Source organism: Chlorocebus sabaeus, chromosome 20 (genome assembly GCF_047675955.1).
Source record: "Chlorocebus sabaeus isolate Y175 chromosome 20, mChlSab1.0.hap1, whole genome shotgun sequence".
In the NCBI taxonomy this organism is placed as follows: domain Eukaryota; kingdom Metazoa; phylum Chordata; class Mammalia; order Primates; family Cercopithecidae; genus Chlorocebus; species Chlorocebus sabaeus.
In genome coordinates this window covers 112,390,283-112,413,328 of record NC_132923.1, presented here as the reverse complement: position 1 = coordinate 112,413,328, position 23,046 = coordinate 112,390,283, and the positions used below count along the sequence as shown (strand labels likewise).

Here is a 23,046-nt window from a genome sequence, read left to right as displayed (position 1 = left end):
TTGATGAAGTATGTCTGCCATTTTCCTTCTGTGTGAATAAGGAAAAAAACCTTTGAGTTAGGCAGGCTATCATTAAACAAAAAGAGGGCTTCTCTTCCAAAGAAGCTATCTTCTTCATGTTTGATATATTTCTCTTTTCTGAAGAACATGTTGCTTTAATGGTACTAGTCATTTTTCTGGCATACTGAGGCTCTTCCTGATGAACTCCATTGTAGTCTGTCCGCATCTAAATGTTACATGTTTGGGAGTTTGATTTGTTGTCAGAGATTATCGTTGGTTTTAAAGCATCCTCTTTGCCTCTGAAAAGTTGGTCTTTTGATCTCTGGGAATGATAAAGAACCTAAGTCTAGAGTCCCAAGTCACTGCTTTTCTCCCTTATAACTGGTATACTCGAGAGTATTATCTTTCATTTGCTTGTCTTTCTTCCCTATCAAGTAGGTGAGATTAGGATGTCTTATTTCCATAGGGAAACATCTCAGATATAAACAACAGTAGTGTAACTAAAGATTAATCCTCACTTCTCCCTTTGACTCCTCTCTTCCAATCCATGTTATTTAAAAACCTGAAAAAAATTGCTTTCATCCTAGACGCAAATCCAGATCTCCTTCCCCTAGAAGACGATCTTCCCCTGTCAGGAGAGAGAGAAAGCGCAGTCATTCTCGATCTCCCCGTCACAGAACCAAGAGCCGGAGTCCTTCCCCTGCTCCAGAAAAGAAGGAAAAAACTCCAGAGCTCCCAGAACCTTCAGTGAAAGTAAAAGAACCTTCAGTACAAGAGGCTACTTCTACTAGGCAAGTACATAAAAATTCATTTATAAAGAATAACAATTTTAGATTAATAATGACTGCAAATAATGACATCTGAGTTAAACTACTTATTCTCCTTTTAGATTTTTTAAATTATAAAATTAGTTTGTTGAAAAATTGTTTAGGAGAGTATATTTAAAGAAAATGCCCCAAAGGGTGGCCATTACTATCTTTTGGTTATATTGTTTCAGGTATTTTGTGTATTGTAACTTGCTTTTTTTCCTCAGTGTATTGTGGACAACTTCGCACTTTTAAGAAATGTATGTGGTTGCCAGATGCAGGGGCGCATGCCTGTTATCTCAGCACTTGGGGAGGCTGAGGTGGGTGGATCGCTTGAGCTCAGAAGTTAGAGACCAGCCTAGGGCAACATGGTGAAACTCTGTACTAAAAATTTATATACACACACACACACAAATTAGCCGGGCATGGTGGCACATGCCTATAGTCCCAGATGCGTATAGTACCAGCTACTCAGGAGGCTGAGGTGGGAGGATCACTTGAGCCTGAGAGGCTGAAGCTGCAGTGAGCCAAGATCATGCCAGTATACTCCAGCCTGAGTGATAAGAGTGAAACCCTGTCTCAGAAGAAAAGAAAATGTACGCAGTTAGAATTATTAGTTGCTCACTGGGTTTCACTGATAGGTGTGTATGTATCTTTTGGAGCTAGAGACAAGTCTGTAAATTTTGAAAAGGTTTAGAAATAATTTATTACATCATTGTATAATGATTTAGAAGTCTGAGTACAAGAAGGCAAAAGAAAAAAAAAAAGCTTTTGTTTCCACAGTGACATTCTGAAAGTTCCCAAACCTGAACCTATACCAGAGCCTAAAGAACCTTCTCCAGAAAAAAATTCCAAAAAAGAAAAGGAGAAGGAGAAGGCCCGACCACGATCTCGGTCACGCTCCAAATCAAGATCCCGGACGCGGTCCCGCTCTCCTTCTCACACTCGACCTAGACGGCGCCATAGATCCCGATCAAGGTGAGTTGTGGCTTTAAGATCAACAAATATCTTAGGTTTTATATGCTACTGTACTGGGTACAGTTAGATAAATAATTTCAAAGCAGTAGATGATGTTTAGTACAAATGTTTTTTGAATGTACACAGAGAATTTGAGGACACTTTTCTGTGTACCATAAAAGTGTCTACATAAATGGAAAATTGTGATCCTTGAAATTTATTTTTTAGATGTAGCCATTGAGAAAACTAAGCCAAGAAATTCCTCACTCCTAGTTTATTCAGGACCTAATTCTGTTTGTTATGGCAGATCATATTCACCTAGAAGGCGGCCAAGCCCAAGAAGGCGGCCATCTCCTCGAAGAAGAACTCCACCAAGAAGAATGCCTCCTCCACCAAGGCATAGAAGGAGTAGATCGCCTGTAAGACGGTAAGATTTTTAAAATTTGGAAGTGTCAAGTGTTTGACACTTCTGGATAATCTTTCTTTTAGGATAATCTGTAAATTAGTGTCCCTGGAAGAAAGAACTCATAGGTGATATTAGACAATGTCTTCTAAAGAATCTGTTTCATTTGAAGTGTAATGCAATTGTCCTTGTTATGAAAAATGTCTAGTCTGGTGTTGGAAAGTAAACGAGAAATTAATCATCTTATTGATACTTTTCTGTTAACTTTTACCCTTCTAGAGTTCACCAAGAAATCCTACTAAGTAAGGGAATTGGCCATCTTCTCTTTGGCTTTTAACTGGCTTCTGAAAAGTAGCTGATGATAGGACCAGTAAGCTCCTTTTGCCAGTATTAAAGTAATTCATTTGCTATTATACTTTGAGAAAAATATTTTCTATGAATTTTTTGTAAAATTCTCAGAAAATTCTCATTATAGAAGTAATGAGGCTTATAAGTAATTCAGACAGAAATAGCATAACTTGGAAGTTTTCCATAATCCCGGGGGAATATATCTGTATTCCATAGATATAATTGTTATTACTAGTTTAGTGTCTATTTTTGAAAACCCCGACTGTACCAGTGTTCTTTTTCTTAAATCATTCTAAAATGATCATATGATAAAATATTTCAATCTTGGATATATCACTTTAAACAAAAAGTTAGTGGCTAAATCTACCCAAAGTAGAGTCCTAGTGCACTGGTAGAGTTTTTGTGCCTTCTTGCAATACATTTCACCTGGCTTTGGAAGAAATGCCAATGGTTAAGCTTCCAGTTTTATTTTGGACAGAAGTTTTTGTTTGAATCTTTTAAAGTTCTTTTCAGGGAACCAAATCAATTTGGAAATAAAGAGGGGAAAATCAAGTAAGCTTTGTAAAGTTACTTTGTTTCTGCAGTCAGGTTTTTCAGAGTCCCATACGTTTGAAAATTCTCTTTGGGGAGGGGTTGTCAAGATATATTGAACTATTACCACTATTACAAAGAATTGATGTGTTACTGCTCATAGAGGAGATTAGTGAGGTAAATGGTCAGTCAGTTTTCAGGCATCACACTTTTCTAATTCCCCTTTAGGAGAATAGTAATGCTGGTGCTTCCTCGTACAAGATTAGTGGAAACAGCTATTTCTTATACCGGAGTTTTGCAAACAGCATGTTTAAATTGTGCTTACTCAGCCATTTAGCAGTCAATATTTTACAGATTGTTTAAGATTCCCTTTCAGCCAGTTTTTATCTCACACTTAAGGTAGGGTTTCTTTTTTTCAGGTTCTCAGGAATTCTTCCGCCAAAGGTGAATTCTGCAGGTACACATAATTGCAACAGAACTTAACACAAATTTTGCCGCAGAATTCGAGAGGCCCCTGCTTCTAAGTTTATGTAGCTAAATGAATTCTTAGTTTTGCACACCTTTTTAAAAAATGCAACCTAAAGGTTTCTCAACGTTGTGTTATTAAATGAAAAATACCTTGCCCCCAAATTTTGTATGCAAACTCCAAAACACCAATACCATTCCTAAGGCAGAAGGACTAGTTATTTTATTATAGCATTCAACCTGACAAGTTTTATAACTGGAGAGAGAACACAGACAGAAGCATTTATCAGATTAAGTTGTTTATATTTAGTCTCAGAACTAGCTGTTTCCTGGCCTAGGTTATGGTTTTTTTCCCCATTCTTTTGGACTCATTTATGTGCTTAGCTACATAAACTCAAAAGTTGGATTAAAATAGCTGTATTTTTGTGTAAACTGTTCATACCTGTAAGGCCGTTCTTTATAAGTGTGCAATTAGTGAATATGAATACTTTATTCCGCAGAAGAAGACGTTCGTCAGCATCCTTGTCTGGGAGTAGCTCATCATCCTCTTCATCTCGTTCACGGTCACCACCAAAGAAGCCTCCCAAGAGGACATCCAGCCCCCCTCGGAAAACTCGTAGGTTATCTCCTTCAGCAAGTCCTCCAAGGCGAAGGCACAGGCCATCACCTCCTGCAACTCCACCACCCAAAACTCGGCATTCCCCAACACCCCAGCAGTCAAACCGTACAAGAAAAAGTCGTGTTTCCGTGTCTCCAGGGAGAACTTCAGGTAAAGGTAAAAATCAAACACAGATGAAACATGTTCTCTCTTTCTTTGACTACAAAGCATAGTCAGTTACTGCACCTGCTTACTCTCAAAGTATAAAATAGCTAGATAATATTTGTGTCTGATACTCTCTGTAAGTTTGCTTATAGGCCTACCTCTTTCCTGCTTTAAAATCTTGGGGCTTTTTTATGTGTAAAAGCGTTTTGTTTTTAGCAATGCCCTCTGGCATTGCACAGGTGGATAAATCTTTTACCAGCCGTGGGCTGTTTGAGTTGGGGTAACATATCGAAGTTTGCGTTGGCATGATAAGGGATCATTTTATTACTATGAGGCCAGTTAACTTTTTTTTCTCCTGAAGATTTTTGGTTTGATATCTTAAGTAAGAGGACTTCATATTCTCTTTTAGTTCTTTCTTGGCCGCGTTGCGCTCCCAAGCAAAGGACATGGTGTCCTCTTAAAAGCTGATTTGTTTTTTTAATTTAGGCTCTAGGCAGGGTTCTTCTGAGTGTTGTCCTTGCTTTATTCTGCAGATTGATTTCTGAGGAATTTATGATCTGTGATCCTGCCAGGCAAGTAGAATGCTGTGTTAGTCTGAGTGAAGGTTGTGGTCTATTGGGGTTTGTTCTGTGAGCATTAAATACGCATGGAAAAAACTAGTGTCCATTTGAACCAGGCTTTCTGGAGCTTAGGGCTGGAATGATACAGCCTAAAAGGTGAGTAGTAAGGGATGGGGAGGATCTTAAAAGCTGCTATAGCAATTGAATTTTAAGGAGCAATCTGTAGATTAACACATACTGGGGTTATTATGATCATTTTGAAAATTTCAGGTTAGAGCCAGGTGTGGTGGCATGAGCCTGTAGTCCCAACTACTCAGAAGGCTGAGGCAGGAAGATCACTTGAGCCCAGAAGTTCAAGGCTGGCCCCAGCACCGTAGCGAAATCCTGACTCTTAAAAAAAAGAGAGAGAAAAAATTTCAGGTTAGAAACAAAGAAATGGGGATGGACAAAATTTTCATTATACATTTTAATGAGCTTGATGAGATCGGCATTGCTAATTATTCACCCTGCTGCCTTCTCTCTCTACTCCCCAACGATGCAATGTTGTGATACCTAGGAAGGCAAATTTTGCTTTCCTTTTTTGTATCTGTGACAATGAGGCATAGATAAGCTGACAGAGGGAAAGGGTGACCAGCAATTTATGGTAGTCTTTAAAAAGTAATGTTTTCTGAATTGTGACATTTTTATTGTAGTGATACATTGATTAAATAAGACATGGACATTTTTGTTGGCCCCTTATACAAGCAATTAGTGAAAGTAGAGAAGCCTGTAACTGTTCCAGATTCAGTCCTCAGTTTGAGAGAGGGGCTTCAGGATCACTATTTTCATAACCTCATGTACCATACTGCTTTTCAGCATTGGGAAAATTTCAGTTCATTTTTAGTTACCATGTCCAAATCTGATGCCCATGGCTCTGACCTATTTTGTCTTTTCCTGTGAAGTTTGTACTTCTGAATATTTATTCTTTGTCTGGCGCCACAAAGCTCTCTAGGGAAAAAAACAAGTGTTTCCACCTGTTATTTTACAAAAACACATCAAGTGATGATTTTTTTCTATTTTTATCATATAGCCAAAGAGTTGCAGAAGTACCTGAACAGAGGGACCAATCTTTGTTAAAATACGTTGATTGTTAAGAATTATTAGGTACCTTTTAAAAAGCATCTGCACAGATGCTAATTTCTTGTGTTTTGGCGTATACTTTTTGCAAATAAGACAGAGTGAATATGTACATAGGAAAGAAGTAAGCCATGGTGAAAATAAGTAGTTCTGTGGGTTTTGGGACAGGGCTTCCATGTCCAAACAGCCTACTCAAAGAGAGGCGCTACAGGCTCTAGTCAGAGTCTCCCTTGTGTCCACTGGAGCTGAATATTGGTTTGAGCTACTTGGAAATAACCTCTCCTCCACCTCCTCCCTGCTCCCCAAAATAGAGCCAGCATCTCACTCTGTCATCCAGGCTGGAGTGCTGTGGCCCAGTCATAGCTCATTGCAGCTTCGAACCCCTGAGATTACAGGTGTGAGCCACCACACCCGGCCCAGACATAACCTTTTATATTAAACTGATCCTAGCCCCATATGATGAAATTTCGGAGCTAGAAAAGACCTTAACAGTTGTAAGCAAGAAACAGATTTTCAGGTTAGTTGACTTGGTCAAGGTCAACCAGCTAGGAATAAAACTTGAGTTGCCATTCCCAGTTAAATAATGAATACTTTTCCCAGCTTTCCTACCCCAGAATTCCTCTTTGATTGCTAAAGGTGAGAGGTGGAGGGCAGGGTTAAAATTGTTTAGCTTCTCTGTCTGGTAGTATAATTTCAGAAATTACTTTGCAGTTTCCACTACTTAGAACAGTAACATCATTGAAATGTAATAGATACTACAGTTATATTTTCTGTAGTGGCCACTAATCAGGGCCTTAGGGTTCTGTTCTTGATAGTGGGCAAATGGAGTGGGAGGGAGGGAGGAAAAGTGTTTAGGGGAACTTATAGGTTAATTATTTGAAAGAGAGTATACAGTCATCTGAAGGGATCTTAGGGGAAACATTTGTAATTATTGACATCTCGTTAAATTGACATTATCTTAGTAGTACATAAAATAGTGCTTTGAAATCAGTGGCACAGTCAGTGAAGTATGTTAACATGATTGATACTGGTGGTGGCGGTGTGGTAATTTTATTTAGATTAGCTTGGCCACATAAATTGTGCTCTCTATCTAGACACTTAATGGTTACTTTACTGTTGCTGGTCACAGAATAACTTATCTTTATAAGTGATCTTTTAGGCAGATCTGAGATTAATAATTAATAGGACTGTTGGAGTAAATTTAAAATTCTGGTTTTAAAGTTGCCTTCTACTATCTCTGACTTCATGCTAGAATGATTTTGTCCCTTGAATATTTAAAATAAAACAACATTACCCAAAAAGTAAATGGTGTAAAGTCTCATCTAGAGAAATAGAAATCTGAAGGGCTATTATAATATTAATAATGCTGATTCAATTGTATGAAACCAGAGTAGGAGTATATAAATGATCCTTGTTTGATGGTATAAATTTTTCTTTTTTTGGAGATGGAGTCTTTCTCTGTCGCCCAGGCTGGAGTGCAATGGTTTGATCTCGGCTCACTGCAACCTCTGCCTCCCAGGTTGAAGCGATTCTCCTGCCTCAGCCTCATGAGTAGCTGGGATTACAGGCGCATGCCACCACACCCAGCTAATATAAATGTATTAATAAAGACTACTTTAGCTAAGTAATTAGTGAGAAATTGAATCAGGATGCAACTCCAGATGTGTATTTCCATTGGGGGAAAATGTAAATAATGTTACAATTCACTGGTATTGTATAATGAGTAGGCTTTTGCCAACTATCTGGTAAGCATAACCACATTTTTAATGTTTCTTAGGGGAAGATGTGTCCAATCAATCAGCTTCCAAAGCAAGTTTGGGAACCCAGTTCTCTGAGGTGGTAACTTGGACATGCACTTTTTAACTAGATGCCCATAATATCTTTTCAGAAATTGAGGATTAAGTAACACTTAAAAATATGGACTTAAAAAAAGAGCCTCAAATAGTTAACAATTTTAAAATATTTTATTTCTTTGGATTTGTTAAAATACAAGTATGAAATATAGTTTGCTATTTGCACTGTCATGATTCCTGATATCTAATTGAGTGATAGCCATTCTTTACCCAATCCAGTGATTTGTCCAAATGGCTTATTATGTAGAAATTTTAAGAAAAGTCACTGGGCGCGGTGACTCACGCCTATAATCCCAGCACTTTGGGAGGCCGAGGTGGGCAGGTCACCTGAGGTCGGGAGTTCAAGACCAGCCTGACCAACATGGAGAAACCCTGTCTCTACTAAAAATACAAAATTGGCCAGGCGTGGTGGTGCATGCCAGCTACTCGGATGACTGAGACAGGAGAATCCCTTGAACCCGGGAGGCGGAGGTTGCAGTGAGCCAGGATCGTGCCATTGCACTCCAGCCTGGGTAACAAGAGTGAAACTCCCGTCTCAAAAAAAAAAGAAAAGTCTGTTCATTGAAAAGGCATACCGGTAAATTCTTCATTTTGATTTCTTTAGCAAAGATGCAATTACTGTGTTAGATCACTGGTTCTCTAATTACTGCCCCTTGGAATAAACCATTACAGAATTCTGAATGTGAATGTCTGTTAAATGAGACGTATCTGCATTCTAAGTAAAACATTCCATGATAATTGCTTTAATCACACAAAACAGGTATCAGGATCCCGAGGGGATCAAATTGTCAGTAGGTTTATTTCTTACTGGGATGTTCTCAAGTGGTGTTTCAAGTTAATCTATGGTATATATATGTTTATATGTGAATATACTTAATGATTTTAGTTGTAGCAATGGATAGATACTATAAGCAGAGATAGTTGTTCAGATCAAAACCCATCCCCTAAAAATAGACTCTTGGATTCACATCTTAGCTCAATTAAATTGTCTTTGTGACTGAGGTGAAGTTGCTTCTTTTTAAGCCTCAAGTTTCCTCTTTATGAAATGGAACAGGGAGAAAGGGATGTGATGCTAGCAACTGTGTTAATAGTATGTCTGATACAGCAGGTTTACCAAAGGTAGTTACCATATTTCTATGTCATTGGCAAAAGACAATCGGATAATTCAGAAGATGCCCACTGCTGTCCTACTACTTTAGCTATAGAAATGCCTTTTTTTCTTTCTAACTCTTTGGAAAGAATTCTCGAGTCTTCGTATTTAATAATTTTTACCATTTGTGGCGGTCTGCTTTTTTTCATGGGTAGCTTAAATCCCCTGTGCTGTTGTGAAGATTATGCTCTACATAAAGAACCTTTAGTCTGTTGGGCAGCCATTCTTCTTTTCTAGACCAAATATCTTTGTGAAAGTTTCATCAGATCTTATTTCTTAATCATTTATCATCTTTTACTTTTCTGAACCCACCTATAGTGGTTGCTTAAAAGCTTTCATGTTGATGAATTCTCTGAAGTTGAGTGTGAGAGAGAGTGTGGGTGTGGAGGGTGTGTATTTTAGGTTGTGAAGTGCAAGTCGCACACAGAAGTTTACTTTACTGAGCTTGTTCTACTCAGTAGCAGCTCCCTATTTCCCTTAAATGTTGGTTTTCTTAGGAGAATCTCAAGATTTGAAAATCATTGTAGAACTTCTTGAGGCTTTTCGTTAAACAGTTGTTAAATTCTTGCCTCACTTCAGATAGTGTTCGGATATGACAAAAAGGTCTTACGGGAATTTTTTAATTCTTCATAAATTCTTTTTGAGAGTAGTCACACCCATTTTTGTAATAGCAGGAAGGCATCTTGGCTGGGTGCAGTGGCTCATGCCTGTAATCCCAACACTTTGGGAGGCTGAGGCAGGAGGATTGCTTGATGTCAGGAGTTTAAGACTAGCCTGACTAATATAGTGAGACCCCATCTTTATTTTAAAATAATAATAAATTTTTAAAAATTGAAAGAAAGGCATCTTGTCTAGACTTTTTTTTGTACATAAGCTTCTTTTCCACTCTTATTCTTTTTTAGTGACAAAACATAAAGGTACTGAGAAAAGAGAATCCCCTTCACCAGCACCGAAGCCTAGAAAAGTAGAGTTATCTGAATCGGGTAAGTTTGTTGTTTTTTTGTGGTGTTTTGTTTGTTTTTGTTTTGTTTTTCTTAAAGCTGATTTTGATTTTTTGCACATTTGGTCATCCCCTTCTGCTTGAAGAGTAAGCATAGGATAAGAGCTAAGACTCTGAAGTCAGACAGACTTGGTTGGAATCTCCTGTTCCAGAATTTAACTGTTTCTGTTTTAATTAACTTATCTGAGCCTTTCTTCTTTCAGCTCCGAAATAGGGGCAGTAGAGGTTTTTGACAGTTAACTGTATCTGCTTATAAAATGCTTGGCACCTGCCTGACCTGTAATAAATGCCTAAATACATTTTATTGTGTTTGGTGAAGATAGTCTAAATCAGCATGTGAATTGGCATTTTAAACTCTTTTTTTAAAAAAATGTAGTTGTATTTTTGTTCCAACCAAAATGAAGGTTTGAGAGACTATTTTCCTATTCAAATTGCAAATTTTCTCTATGCGTAACTAAAGAAACACTTTCTAAATGCATCCATCTTTCAGAAGAAGATAAAGGTGGCAAAATGGCTGCAGCAGATTCTGTGCAGCAGAGACGCCAATACAGACGACAAAACCAGCAGTCTTCATCTGGTATGGACGGTGATGAAAGTTTTTTTCTACCTGCATTTCCTAATAAAAATATTTGATATATGAATATCTATGTGTGTGTGTGCAGCACGAGTACTTACTTGCCTACATAGAAATCTGTCTGAGGAGGCAGGATTGTGTTCTTGTTTTGGTTTTAAGTCCTTTTGCAAAATTTAATCTTCTGTTACATTGTTATAAAAGTAATAGGCCCCAGCTGGGCGCGGTGGCTCAAGCCTGTAATCCCAGCACTTTGGGAGGCTGAGATGGGCTCATCACGAGGTCAGGAGATGGAGACCATCCTGGCTAACACGGTGAAACCCTGTCTCTACTAAAAAAATACAGAAAACTAGCCAGGCGAGGTGGCAGGCGCCTGTAGTCCCAGCCACTCGGGAGGCTGAGGCAGGAGAATGGCATAAACCCGGGAAGCGGAGCTTGCAGTGAGCTGAAATCCATCCGGCCACTGCACTCCAGCCTGGGCGACAGAGTGAGACTCCGTCTCAAAAAAAAAGGTAATAGGTCCCTAGGATACAATAGTGAAACAGAAGTATAAAATTGGAAAAGTATCGTTCTTTTTCCAACCTCCCAAAGCTTTTATTCAGAAATTTTATTCAGAAAAAGGAAAGAACCCCACAGAAGCTCAACTGTAGATATGTTGCCTCCCTTTTTAACTTAACAGTATATTTAGAACATCTTTCCCTATTAAAAATCTAGACTGGCCGCAGTGGCTCACACCTGTAATCCCAGCACTTTGGGAGGCCGAGGTGAGCAGGTCACTTGAGATTAAGAGTTCAAGACCATCCTGGCCAACAAGGGGAAACCCTGTCTTTATGAAAAATACAAAAATTAACCAGGCATAGTGGCGCACACCTGTAATCTCAGCTACTTGGGAGGCCCAGGCAGGAGAATCCCTTGAACCCAGGAGGCAGAGGTTGCACTGAGTGAGCTGAGATAGCACCACTGCACTCCAGCCTGGGAGCCTGGGCAACAGAGTAAGACTTTGTCTCCAAAACAAAAAAAGAAAAGAATCTACCTTATTATTTTGCTATTTGCATTTTTTATTATAAGAACATACCAGGCTGGGTACGGTGGCTCACGCCTGTAATCCCAACACTTTAGGAGGCTGAGGTAGATGGATAACTTGAGGTCAGGAGTTTGAGACCAGCCTGGCCAACATGGCAAAACCCTGTCTCTACTAAAAATACAAAGATAGGCATGATGGTGCAGGCCTGTAATCCCAGCTACTCAGGAGGCGCAAGCGATCTTTCTGCCTTGGCCTCCCAAGTGCTGGGGTTACAGGTGTGAGCCACTGTGCCCAGCCTAGACTTCTTAGAATGTGCCATCTTGATTGGATTACACTGTGGAAATGATTTCTATATATTATTTAAATAATATGCTTGGCTTTGAAATCATTGATCATATATTGATAATGATTCCGTTCAGAACTGATGGCCTATATACATGCTTGCTTGCTCTAGTGAACGCTCCATCCACCTAGATTTTGGAAAACTTGGACAGATTCAAGCACAAACCTAATGTAATATTTTTTTTATTGTGTAATTATAGACTCTGGCTCCTCCTCCTCCTCAGAAGATGAACGACCCAAGAGGTCCCATGTGAAGAATGGTGAGGTTGGCAGACGGCGGAGACATTCCCCTTCCCGGAGTGCTTCGCCATCACCACGAAAGCGGCAAAAAGAGACTTCCCCTCGGTAACATCTTTTCTTCAGTGATGTTCACTGATGTTCTGTAATTGTGATGAAATTTGATAACTTGGGATTATTTGAGAATTTGATTAACTTCTTCAAGTATTTGGATATGGTTGGATTTTTGTTTGCTTTTTAGGGTTTTTGTTTTGTTTTTGCTTTGTTGGTGGTTATTAATATTTAATTTAGAACTGGTAAATTTTAAACCACCATGTCATATATGTGTGCATGATTAGAAAAATAAGCCAAATAATTTTAACTTTAACTCCTGAACATCTTTGAATATTTAAAAATGTCTCAGTTAATGGTACTTAACCCACCCAAGTAAATAATTTAGTGAATGGAATTCTTGACATTTGTTTTTCTCCACTGCTCTCAGGATGCAGATGGGAAAGCGATGGCAATCGCCAGTGACTAAAAGGTTGGTTAGACACTACTTTGTAAATTAGGGTTACATGTCAAAAATTTTAGTGACTTAATTTCCTATTTAGGTGACCTCATCTTATTCTTAAATATATGGTGACTGTGGCTATGGATGTGCAGATCCTAAGTTGTTTTGGTTTGAGTATTTTTTTAAACACGTTAGATTAATGATAGAATTATACATGAACTATTTGGTTTAGATCCTCATTTGAACTTAGATTTTTAATATCTGGTTGTGCTTTTTTGTGATAATTTGCATCAACTTACATCAAGCGGCACATGAATTTTTAACAGTATCTGGATACTTTTCAAGACATAGGATTAATTGCTCCTTAGATTTGGCGGGAGGGACTTTGTATTTGTGGTGACATTAGGGAGGGCAGGAAAAACTAGGTAGAAACTTTAGAAATATTAAAAGTGAGAGGATCACAAGGTCAGGAGATCAAGACCATCCTGGCCAACATGGTGAAACCCCATTTCTACTAAAAATATAAAAATTAGCTGAGCATGGTGGCACGTGCCTGTAATCCCAGCTACTCTGGAGGCTAAGGCAAGAGAATCACTTGAACCCAGGAGGCGGAGGTTGCAGTGAGCTGAGGTCACGCCACTGTACTGCAGCCTGGCAACAGAGCTAAACTCCGTCTCAAAAATAAGAAGAAGAGATAAAAGCGAATGGAAGACTTTGGCCCTGTTCAGTCTTTCCAATAGTGGAAAAGTGGGTTGCATATCTTTTTTTTTTTTTTTTTTTTTTTTTTTTTTGAGATGGAGTCTGGCTCTATCACCCAGGCTGGAGTGCATTGGTGCGACCTCAGCTCACTGCAGCCTCTGCCTCACAGGTTCAAATGATTCTCCTGCCTCAGCCTCCTGAGTAGCTGGGACTACAGGTGCATGCCACCACTCTCAGCTAATTTTTGTATTTTTAGTATAGAAGGGGTTTTGCCATGTTGCGCAGGCTGATCTCAAACTCCTGACGTCAAGTGATCCACCCACCTCGGCCTCCCAAAGTGCTGCGATTACAGGCATAAGCCACTGGGCCCGACCGGCATATCTTTATTGAAACTTTTGATTATTAGTATCAGTGTGACCATAAACTGTAAACTTTTAGAGCCAAATGCCTAATCCAGGCCTTAATCTCGTAAGTGAGAAGATAGAGGCCCCAGTGTGGTAGTTTCTTAGGGCCACAAAGTGACAAAGTCGGATCTTAGACCTATACGTTTGACGTTACACTAGTCTGTCTTAACCAGCTGTCTGCTTTTGGGGGCCTTAGCTGCCACTGAATTTTGAAGTGTAAATTTATCCTTGCTGAAGCTATCCCACTGTCCTTTTTGTAGCTCAGTTTTTGAAACTGTGTTGCTTTAGGTAATCTCATCAATAAGTGTTTTCTTGGAAAGGAACCAGTGAGCAGTGTTTGTGATGAAGCAAAGCACAGGGTATTTACACTGTAGAGGGAACTGCTGCATGATAATAAAATACAAAAACCTAAAAAAGATTAGTTTGGCTGCTAAAGCATTCCTTTCCCAGCTATAATTACCTCTGACTTTGGTGAAGTTGCTGGCACAGCAGCTAAACAGTTGCTTTACAGAGTTAGATTAGTGGTGCAATTTCTTCTCTTTGATCTCCCCTTCCCTCCCCGCCCCGCCTCACACACCAAATTATGGACCTACTTGCTGTTCTGGAAAGAGGTTTCTCACAGCAGTAAAATAAACACTAACATTTATTGCTGTACTCCAGGATGTTTTTGTTTTATTTCTCATCATTTAAAAAGTATTTTAAGTTATATACCAGCAGCTTAAAGTTTAATGCCGTTAAAAATTGCCATCAAGTGCCTAGGATTTAGAGATGGAGGAAGGATTATTTGAGATTATGCTTCAGTATCATATTTTAGAAGGGAAGATGGAGACTGGGTGCGGTGGCTCATGCCTATAATCTCAGCACTTTGGGAGGCTGAGGTGGGTGGATCACCGGAGGTCAGGAGTTCAAGACCAGCCTGACCAACATGGCAAAACCCCGTCTCTACTAAAAATACAAAAAAGTTAGCCGGGCATGGTGGTGCATGCCTGGAGTCCCAGCTACTTGGGAGGCTGAGGCAGGAGAATAGCTTGAATCTGGGAGGTGGAGGTTGCAGTGAGCCGATATCGTGCCATTGCACTCCAGCCTGGGCAACAAGAGCAAAACTCCATCTCAAAAAAAAAAAAAAAGAGGCTCACGCCTGTAATCCCAACACTTTGGGAGGCCAAGGTGGGCGGATCACGAGGTCAGGAGATTGAGAGCATCCTGCCTAACACTGTGAAACCCTATCTCTACTAAAAATACAAAAAATAAGCCAGGCATGGTGGTGGGCACCTGTAATCCCAGCTACTTGGGAGGCTGAGACAGGAAAATGGCGTGAACCTGGGAGGCGGAGCTTGCAGTGAGCCCAGATCGTGGCCACTGCACTCCAGCCTGGGCAACAGAGCGAGACTCCGTCTCAAAGAAAAAAAAAGAAAGAAAAGAAAGGGGAGATAAAAAGCCTGGTTTTGAATATTTGATATGTATTTAGTGTGAGGTCTTAGTCCCCACAAAGCATAAGCAGATTTAAGTTGAAAAATTTAAGTGGTGAAGTTTAGGATTTTGTCTGTTTGGTTAACAGAGCTTTCTTAATTTCAAAGGGGAACCAAGACAAAACATAATTCCAGATTCACAGGAAGCATGAGTCCTGTCCTGGGCAAAAAAAATTAAGAGCTTGGAGCAGAGACATCCAGATTTGGGTCTTAAGCCACTTGTGACTATTGGCATTTTTGAATTTCTGTATTAGAGTCTCTAAAGCAGTTGATTCCTAGTAAGGAATCAGAATCACCTGGAGAGCCTTTCCTAAAAACACCTGGCTGGACCTTAGCCTAGACCTGGTAGACATAAATGTCACATAAGCTTCCCAGGTGGTTCTAATGTGCATCCCCAATAAAAAGCAGTGCTCTGATGTGCTATTGCTGAACTTTTTCACTCTGTGTCATGTCAAGAATGTTCTGTATCGTGATCCAGAGTAGAACAAAAATTTCACAAAACGGTATTTACCCTTGTCACAAGTAAAACACTGTGGTTTTATTAAGTGTTTTAATGCTGCCACCCAGGGTCTTGACTAACGGTCTTGACCTGTAGTTTGAAAAACACTGTTCTGAAACTTAGTAACCATTGCTGCCCTTGGGGTTAATGATAATTGAAACAGTGTTTTCTGGGTGACTGTAAATGCCACTGACTGAAAGTTAACTATAGGCCAGGCGTGGTAACTCACGCCTGTAATCCCAGCACTTTGGGAGACTGAGGCGGGCAGATCACCTGAGGTCAGGAGTTCAAGGCCAGCCTGGCCAACATGGTGAAACTCCGTCTCTACAAAAATATTTTTAAAAATTAGCCAGGCATGATTATGGGTGCCTGTAATCCCAACGACTCGGGAGGCTGAGGCGGGAGAATTGCTTGAACCCGGGAGGTGGAGGTTGCAGTGAGCTGAGATCGTGCCATTGCACTCCAGCCTGGGCGACAGAGCGAGACTCCATCTCAAAAAAAAAAAAGAAAGAAAGAAAAAATTAACAGTAATTCTTCTTGGTTTAGTGGTAGACGGAGGAGAAGTCCATCCCCACCACCCACCAGAAGGCGACGGTCTCCTTCTCCCGCCCCTCCTCCTCGACGGCGCAGGACTCCCACACCGCCACCACGACGAAGGTACTTTGTCAAATATGCTAACTGGAGCGTCTCCCCAACTCCCCCCAGCCCTGACACATCAGATGAGTAATGGTGCTCACTTCATAACAGGGTTGGAGAGAGGCACAGCTCATGAAAACCCAATCATCATGCTTAGGAACTACAAAAGGATCTCTGAATCTTTCTGATTATTATATCTTATTAGAGTAAGCAGACTAGCATTGTTCAGCCAGTCATAAAAGATCACATATGATTCCATCTATATGAAAAGTCTAGAATACATAAATCTATAGAGATAGTACACAGATTAGGGTGGGGTGGACATGATGGTAATGGCTGCAGAACTATATGAATATACTAAAATCATTTAATCGTATACTTTAAATGGGTAAATAGGTGGATTTTATAGCAGGTGAATCACATATTGTGATAAAGATGTTAATACATTGAAAGGTGGTATTGACTAGTAATTGCAAATAGAAAATTTAGAGATTCCTGTCAGATAGCTCTTACCTAAATAATCAAAGATAACATCCTCAATAAAACATACTGGCATCATGTATTTCCTGGATGCTTCTGTAGTATGCTTACCAGTTATGCCGAACCTCAGTCTAATTATTAGGAAATATCAGAGAAACCCAAATTGAAAGTCATTCTACAGAATACCTGACCAGTATTCGAAAGTGTCAATCATGAAAGACAATGACAGAAACAGTCACAGATTGGCAGGAACTAAAGAGATGTAGGGTCCTGGAGCAGAAAAGGAACATTCATTAAGTCCTGGAACAGAAAAGGGACATTCATTAGTGGAAAATTGGGGTTGTTTTGCTATTTTAGTAATACTGAGTTATCACTGAGGTTCATTTTATAGTTTTGCTAATTTTCTTACGGTTTTATAAAATATTAGCATGGTGAAGTGGCAGATCTCCTATTTTTGTAGCTCTTCTGTACATCTACAACTATTTTAAAGTAAAAATTAAAATTTAAGTTTTAATGGCATTGCTCGGATATGTTGCCAAGCAATGTAATGGCATGCTGCCACTTTTCTTTTCTTTTTTTTTTTTTTTAAGACAGTCTCACTCGGTCACCCAGGCTGCAGTGCAGTGGCACAATCTCAGCTCACTGTAACCTCTGCCTCCTGGGTTCAAGCGATTCTTCTGCCTCAGCCTCCCGAGTAGCTGGGATTACAGGCACCTGCCACCACACCCAGCCAGTTTTTGTATTTTTTGTAGAGATGAAACCATATTGGCCAGGCTGCTCTTAAACTCCTGACCTCAGGCAATCCTCCTGCCTTGGCCTCCCAAAGTGCTGGGATTACAGGTGTGACCAACTCTGCCCGGCCTGGCTGCCACTCTTGAATAACTGTTATGTGCCAGGCAAAGTGCTAGGCGCTTTATATGCTTTACTACTAGTCCTCAAAGAGGCCTTCCTTGATAGTTGGTATTGTTTGCATTGTTCAGGTGAGGAAATGGGAGTTCAGAATTACTAAATAATTGCCCAGATACAGTGATGAAACTGTACCCTACCATATTTCCAAAGTATATGGCCTGTTGTAAAGCTAACTCTGGACAGGAATTTACTTTGATCTAAAAGTCTGCAAGATCCAAGAGGAAATTAGGCAGTTCGGCCTGATAAGTGGTCTTCTAAGAGAAAATGGAACAGTCTCTTTGAGGGGAGGTAGAAGTGTCTTTAAGGCTTGTGCAGTGAACTCTTTAATTATTCATACAGTGTCCAAATGCTAATTCAGAGAGGACACCATGTAAGAGACCTCTTTAAAGCACGGACTTCCTAAAGTGACCATAATAGAGTTTTGTTAATAGAGTTACTTGGTTATTATATAATAACTGATGTTCAGTTAATACAGTGCAAGATTCTCTTTCCAGAAAACATTGTTGATTTCGTATAGATGTTAAAAGACTTGACGAATTCACACCTTCTGAAAATTGCAAATTTGTTAATCAAAATGTCTTTTTTTTCTTTTTTATACTTAGTCCTGCAGACAGTGTCCTGTGTTGCAGTCAGCTGAGATAAACAAGTTTTATTGATATTTAAGTGAGAATATAAAGATGGCATGTTCACTTATAAATATATTCCCTTTGCCTAGTGCTAACTACAGTATAGTCAAACCTGCTGATTACTTTTCTCTTCATCCTGTTTCTGTATTTTGTTGAGCCTTTCGGCTTAATTATGTATCTTTTTCCTAGGACTCCTTCTCCTCCCCCACGCCGGCGCTCACCTTCTCCTAGAAGATACTCTCCTCCAATACAGAGGAGATACTCTCCTTCTCCACCTCCAAAGAGAAGAACAGCTTCACCTCCTCCCCCTCCTAAACGAAGAGCATCACCATCTCCACCACCAAAGCGGCGGGTCTCCCATTCTCCACCTCCCAAACAAAGAAGCTCCCCAGTCACCAAGAGACGTTCACCTTCATTATCATCCAAGCATAGGAAAGGGTCTTCCCCAAGCCGATCTACCCGGGAGGCCCGATCACCGCAACCAAACAAACGGCATTCGCCCTCACCACGGCCTCGAGCTCCTCAGACCTCCTCAAGTCCTCCACCTGTTCGAAGAGGAGCGTCATCATCACCCCAAAGAAGGCAGTCCCCGTCTCCAAGTACTAGGCCCATTAGGAGAGTCTCCAGGACTCCGGAACCTAAAAAGATAAAAAAGTAAAAATATTTTATGCTTTTTCATTAGGAATACTTACATAGCTCTTTATATTTGGAAACTTCCTGCGCCCCCCCCAATATAAAAGGAATAAGTTATGAATATGAGCTTTTAAGTCAAACTTTAGGTACTATTTACAGATCCTGTTCCATTTTTGAGATAGTTTCTATGGCATAAGTTAAATGCCATAGGCTTTTAGTTGGTTCTTAGCAGTTACCAATTTGTTTTTAGGGGTATGCTTCCAAAACTAAACTTAAGTAAGACATAGAACATTTATTGTGTGTGATGTAAGGAACTGACATTACTAATCTTACATAAGAAGCATCATTAACAAAATGGATAGAGGATTATGAGGCTTTAGCCACCCTCTAGGAAACATAGGGATGTAAATTGGATATATGTTAGTAGAATCAACCAGCAATCTAAGTGGTATATTTGAAATTCATAACCTGGTTGTCCAGTGTAGTTGGTGGTTTTCTCATGTGAAGAGGTGTCTGTTCTTAATGCTGAATGTTTTTTCCTTTTTGTCTAGGGTTGCTTCCCCAAGCCCACAGTCTGTAAGGAGGGTCTCATCCTCCCGATCTGTCTCCGGGTCTCCTGAGCCAGCAGCTAAAAAGCCCCCAGCACCTCCATCCCCCGTCCAGTCTCAGTCACCATCTACAAACTGGTCACCAGCTGTACCGGTCAAAAAGGCCAAAAGCCCAACACCGAGCCCATCACCGCCAAGAGTATGTGTCTGCCTTATTTTGGACACCCTTTTATAAATATGTATGTGGTCACTTTGAAGCAGAGAAAATGTCATTGGGGCACTAAAATATTAGTGTTCAAACTTTTTTTCCCATTTGTGAGTTATATATCTGATCTTGGGCAGGCTTCTGTATTGCATAAAATCAGTGGTTAGATGTCCATCTGTTTTTTGTTTGTTTTTCGAGACAGGGTCTCAGGCTGTCACCCAGGCTGAGTGCAGTGGGATGATCATAGCTCACTGCAGCCTTCCTGGACTCAGGTGATCCCTTCGCCTCAGCCTCCCAAGTAGCTGGGATTACAGGCACATGCTGCGACACCTGGCTGATTTTTTGTTTTTAACTTTTTGTAGAGACAGGGTCTTGCTGTGTTGACCAGGCTGATCTTGAACTCCTGGCCTCTAGTGATCCTCCTGCTGTGGCCTCAGATGTCCATATTTAATTGGGTTGACTGAATAGTTGTGCAAGCTAACTTGTGAGGAGTTTTAAGTAATTGCTTAGAAGTGTGAAATTGAGGCCGGGCGCGGTGGCTCAAGCCTGTAATCCCAGCACTTTGGGAGGCCAAGACGGGTGGATCACGAGGTCAGGAGATCGAGACCATCCTGGCTGACACGGTGAAACCCCGTCTCTACTAAAAAATACAAAAAACTAGCCGGGCGAGGTGGCGGGCGCCTGTAGTCCCAGCTACTCGGGAGGCTGAGGCAGGAGAATGGCGTGAACCCGGGAGGCGGAGCTTGCAGTGAGCTGAGATCCGGCCACTGCACTCCAGCCTGGGCCTCAGAGCGAGACTCCGTCTCAGAAAAAAAAAAAAAAAAAAAAAAAAAAAAAGAAGTGTGAAATTGAAATATTATGGATTAAATTATAGGAGCCTGCCTTTTACATAAATTTGGTATGTGTGTCATGAGGAGGAACCAGTTGTCCCCACTCTAAAGACAGGAGAGCTCAGATGGTAGCTAGAGACATGGCATTCATACAGGCATGTGTTTAGACTAATGGCGGGTACCATTTCTTAAAAGCCTGCTACACGTTAGGCAAGTATTGTGGGTGATTTACAGATATTCCCGTTTAATTTTCACAAGAGCTTTATCAGGTAGGGATTATCACACTTAGGTAAAAAGGTCTCAGAAAAAGTTCAACAATTTGTCTAAGGTCAAATAGTTGAGGAGCTGGAATTCAGCTCATCCTGGAGATAGCCCCTGACTTTGAATACCTTTCTTGGTGATCATTGGCCTTGGGTCTTCCCTGCTCACACCCTCCAAAGCCTTTTGGAAATCTTGAGATTTGTCCATTGGGGATTTGAGGAAATAAAATGTTCAGTTGGACAGAATATTAATCAGATTGATTATAAATGCTGAGTGTTTTTTTGTTTTTGTTTTTCCCCCTTCCTAGAATTCAGACCAAGAAGGAGGTGGAAAGAAAAAGAAGAAAAAGAAGGACAAGAAACACAAAAAGGATAAGAAGCACAAGAAGCACAAAAAACACAAGAAGGAAAAGGCTGTGGCTGCAGCTGCTGCAGCTGCTGTGACCCCTGCAGCCGTTGCAGCTGCCACAACCACATTAGCACAGGAAGAGCCAGTGGCAGCGCCAGAGCCGAAGAAGGTATTTATGAACTCTGTGTATGGCGCTCTTGCAGTATACGTACAGATAGCAAAGTCACTTTATTTTGAGAAGTAGCAAAATTGTTTTTTCTACTAATTGACTACTCTGAGATAAAATTCACACACCAAACAGTTCAGCCATTTACAGTTTGTGGTTCCCTGGGGTTTAGTATATTCAGTCATCCGCCATCCCCACACTTTGATTTTGCTCTTTACTCAGCATTTCCCACCAGCGTCTTAAGACTTAACCATGTAAATTCTGTTGTTGTTTTTTTTTAGGAGACTGAAAGTGAAGCTGAAGATAACCTTGATGATTTAGAAAAGCACCTGCGTGAAAAGGCCCTGAGATCAATGAGGAAGGCCCAAGTGTCCCCACAGTCTTAGGGGGAAATGTTTGTTATGATGTAAATTTTATTTGGTTTGTACGCAGTTCAATTTCAAAATTGCTAAAATGTGTTTGAGCTTTAGACTATAACATTTGTTGTAATAATTGCTAGGTTGAAGTTCACCATGTAAAAAAAGGGGGCATGGATTTACATTGCAAAAGGTGTCCACAGTGTATTAGTGACATTCTTTCATTGACAGCTGACATAATTCATTGAGTGAAATATTTTAAGCCAAAAAAAATTCCCTTTTTAAAAAAGGGGGTTTAAATACTGTTGGCATTTTTATGGTTCCTTTAAATGCCCTGGCTATTCCTAGAGGGGTTTTTTTGTTTGTTTTTTTGGTTTTGATCTTCTTTTTGTTTTTCTTTCTTCTTCTTACATTTTTTTCATTTGAGTCTTAGCTCCCATTTAAGTTATGCTACTGACCTTGTATGGTCTGTAAGCTTGCCCAGAAATAAGACCACTGTTTTGAACTACCACAAAAGTATAAATGAATATTTTAATGCCACCATCTTTCCTGTTGCCTGTGGAGTCTCTGCTGAAATGAATCAGGATTCGAGCTCTAGGATGAGACAGAAAATGAAAGCATGTTGTTTGCCAGGACACTGTGGGTTTATATGGATGTGTAACAAGTTGATTTGGAACACTGGACTCTCATTCTGTTCTTCTGGTTTTGTTTTTTTGTTTTGTTTTTTTTCTTTTGTAAAGGCAATGAGCTAGTCCCAGAAAGGATCCTTCAGTTACATACAATTTGTTTAATGAAATGTCATGGCTCTGTTCATATCTTTGTCTTGTTCTTCCGATTGGTATATACAAGTTTCAGAGCTCTTGTATTTGGAAGGCTGGAAGGGCCCAGACTTTGGAATAGTGTCTTGGTTTCACTGTTTTTGTTTTGATTTTTTTTTTTTTTTGATTTTTTTTTAAACTAAAGCTATATAAAGCTTGTGGATTAAACAGAATAAATTTCTAAATTTAAAAATTTTGCCACTCACTTTTACTTACTTAATAGTGCCTGTGTAAACCCTTTGGTGTGTTGGAAGTTGGGTAAGGGAAAGAAAAGGTGATGAAATTAAGGTTTTACCATCTTTATTTCAGTAATTACTGTGGTGAGTGCTGTAAAGGGAAAGTCTCAGCGTGTGATTGGAACATTTAGAATACTGGTGGGAGAAGTCCACCAGGCAAAGGGAAGAGCATTGCAGTCAGTGTCTGTGTATTCCCTGAGACAGAAGGAGCCTGGCATGTTAGCAAGTGAACAAAGGCTAAGGAATGACTGGTACACCCTCTGTCGGCGTTGTGTGAGTGTGTGTGTGCGTGCGCATGTGCACG

The 23,046-nt window shown here is 40.1% G+C and overlaps 1 protein-coding gene and 1 pseudogene across 25 annotated transcripts in view; one reads left to right on the top strand and one right to left on the bottom strand.

Moving 5' to 3' along the window:
- Nucleotides 1-22,699, top strand: part of SRRM1 (serine and arginine repetitive matrix 1) — a 30,081-nt gene extending 7,382 nt beyond the window's left edge. For 3 of the 25 annotated variants that reach the window (XM_007979998.3, XM_038006494.2, XM_073007693.1), the window contains 13 exons: nt 588-791; nt 1,590-1,784; nt 2,071-2,190; nt 4,011-4,285; nt 9,855-9,935; nt 10,443-10,529; nt 12,090-12,234; nt 12,608-12,649; nt 16,237-16,347; nt 18,531-18,995; nt 19,526-19,721; nt 21,126-21,335; nt 21,614-22,699. In XM_007979998.3, coding sequence (XP_007978189.1) covers nt 588-791; nt 1,590-1,784; nt 2,071-2,190; nt 4,011-4,285; nt 9,855-9,935; nt 10,443-10,529; nt 12,090-12,234; nt 12,608-12,649; nt 16,237-16,347; nt 18,531-18,995; nt 19,526-19,721; nt 21,126-21,335; nt 21,614-21,718 — 2,236 coding nt within the window. In that variant the 3' untranslated portion in view covers nt 21,719-22,699. The remainder of the gene's footprint in view (nt 1-587; nt 792-1,589; nt 1,785-2,070; nt 2,191-4,010; nt 4,286-9,854; nt 9,936-10,442; nt 10,530-12,089; nt 12,235-12,607; nt 12,650-16,236; nt 16,348-18,530; nt 18,996-19,525; nt 19,722-21,125; nt 21,336-21,613) is intronic. The other 22 variants (XM_073007690.1, XM_073007697.1, XM_073007696.1 and 19 more) reach the window with 12 other exon arrangements.
- LOC119626503 (small nucleolar RNA U13) lies at nt 16,404-16,498 on the bottom strand (annotated as a pseudogene).
- Nucleotides 22,700-23,046: the final 347 nt, after the last annotated feature.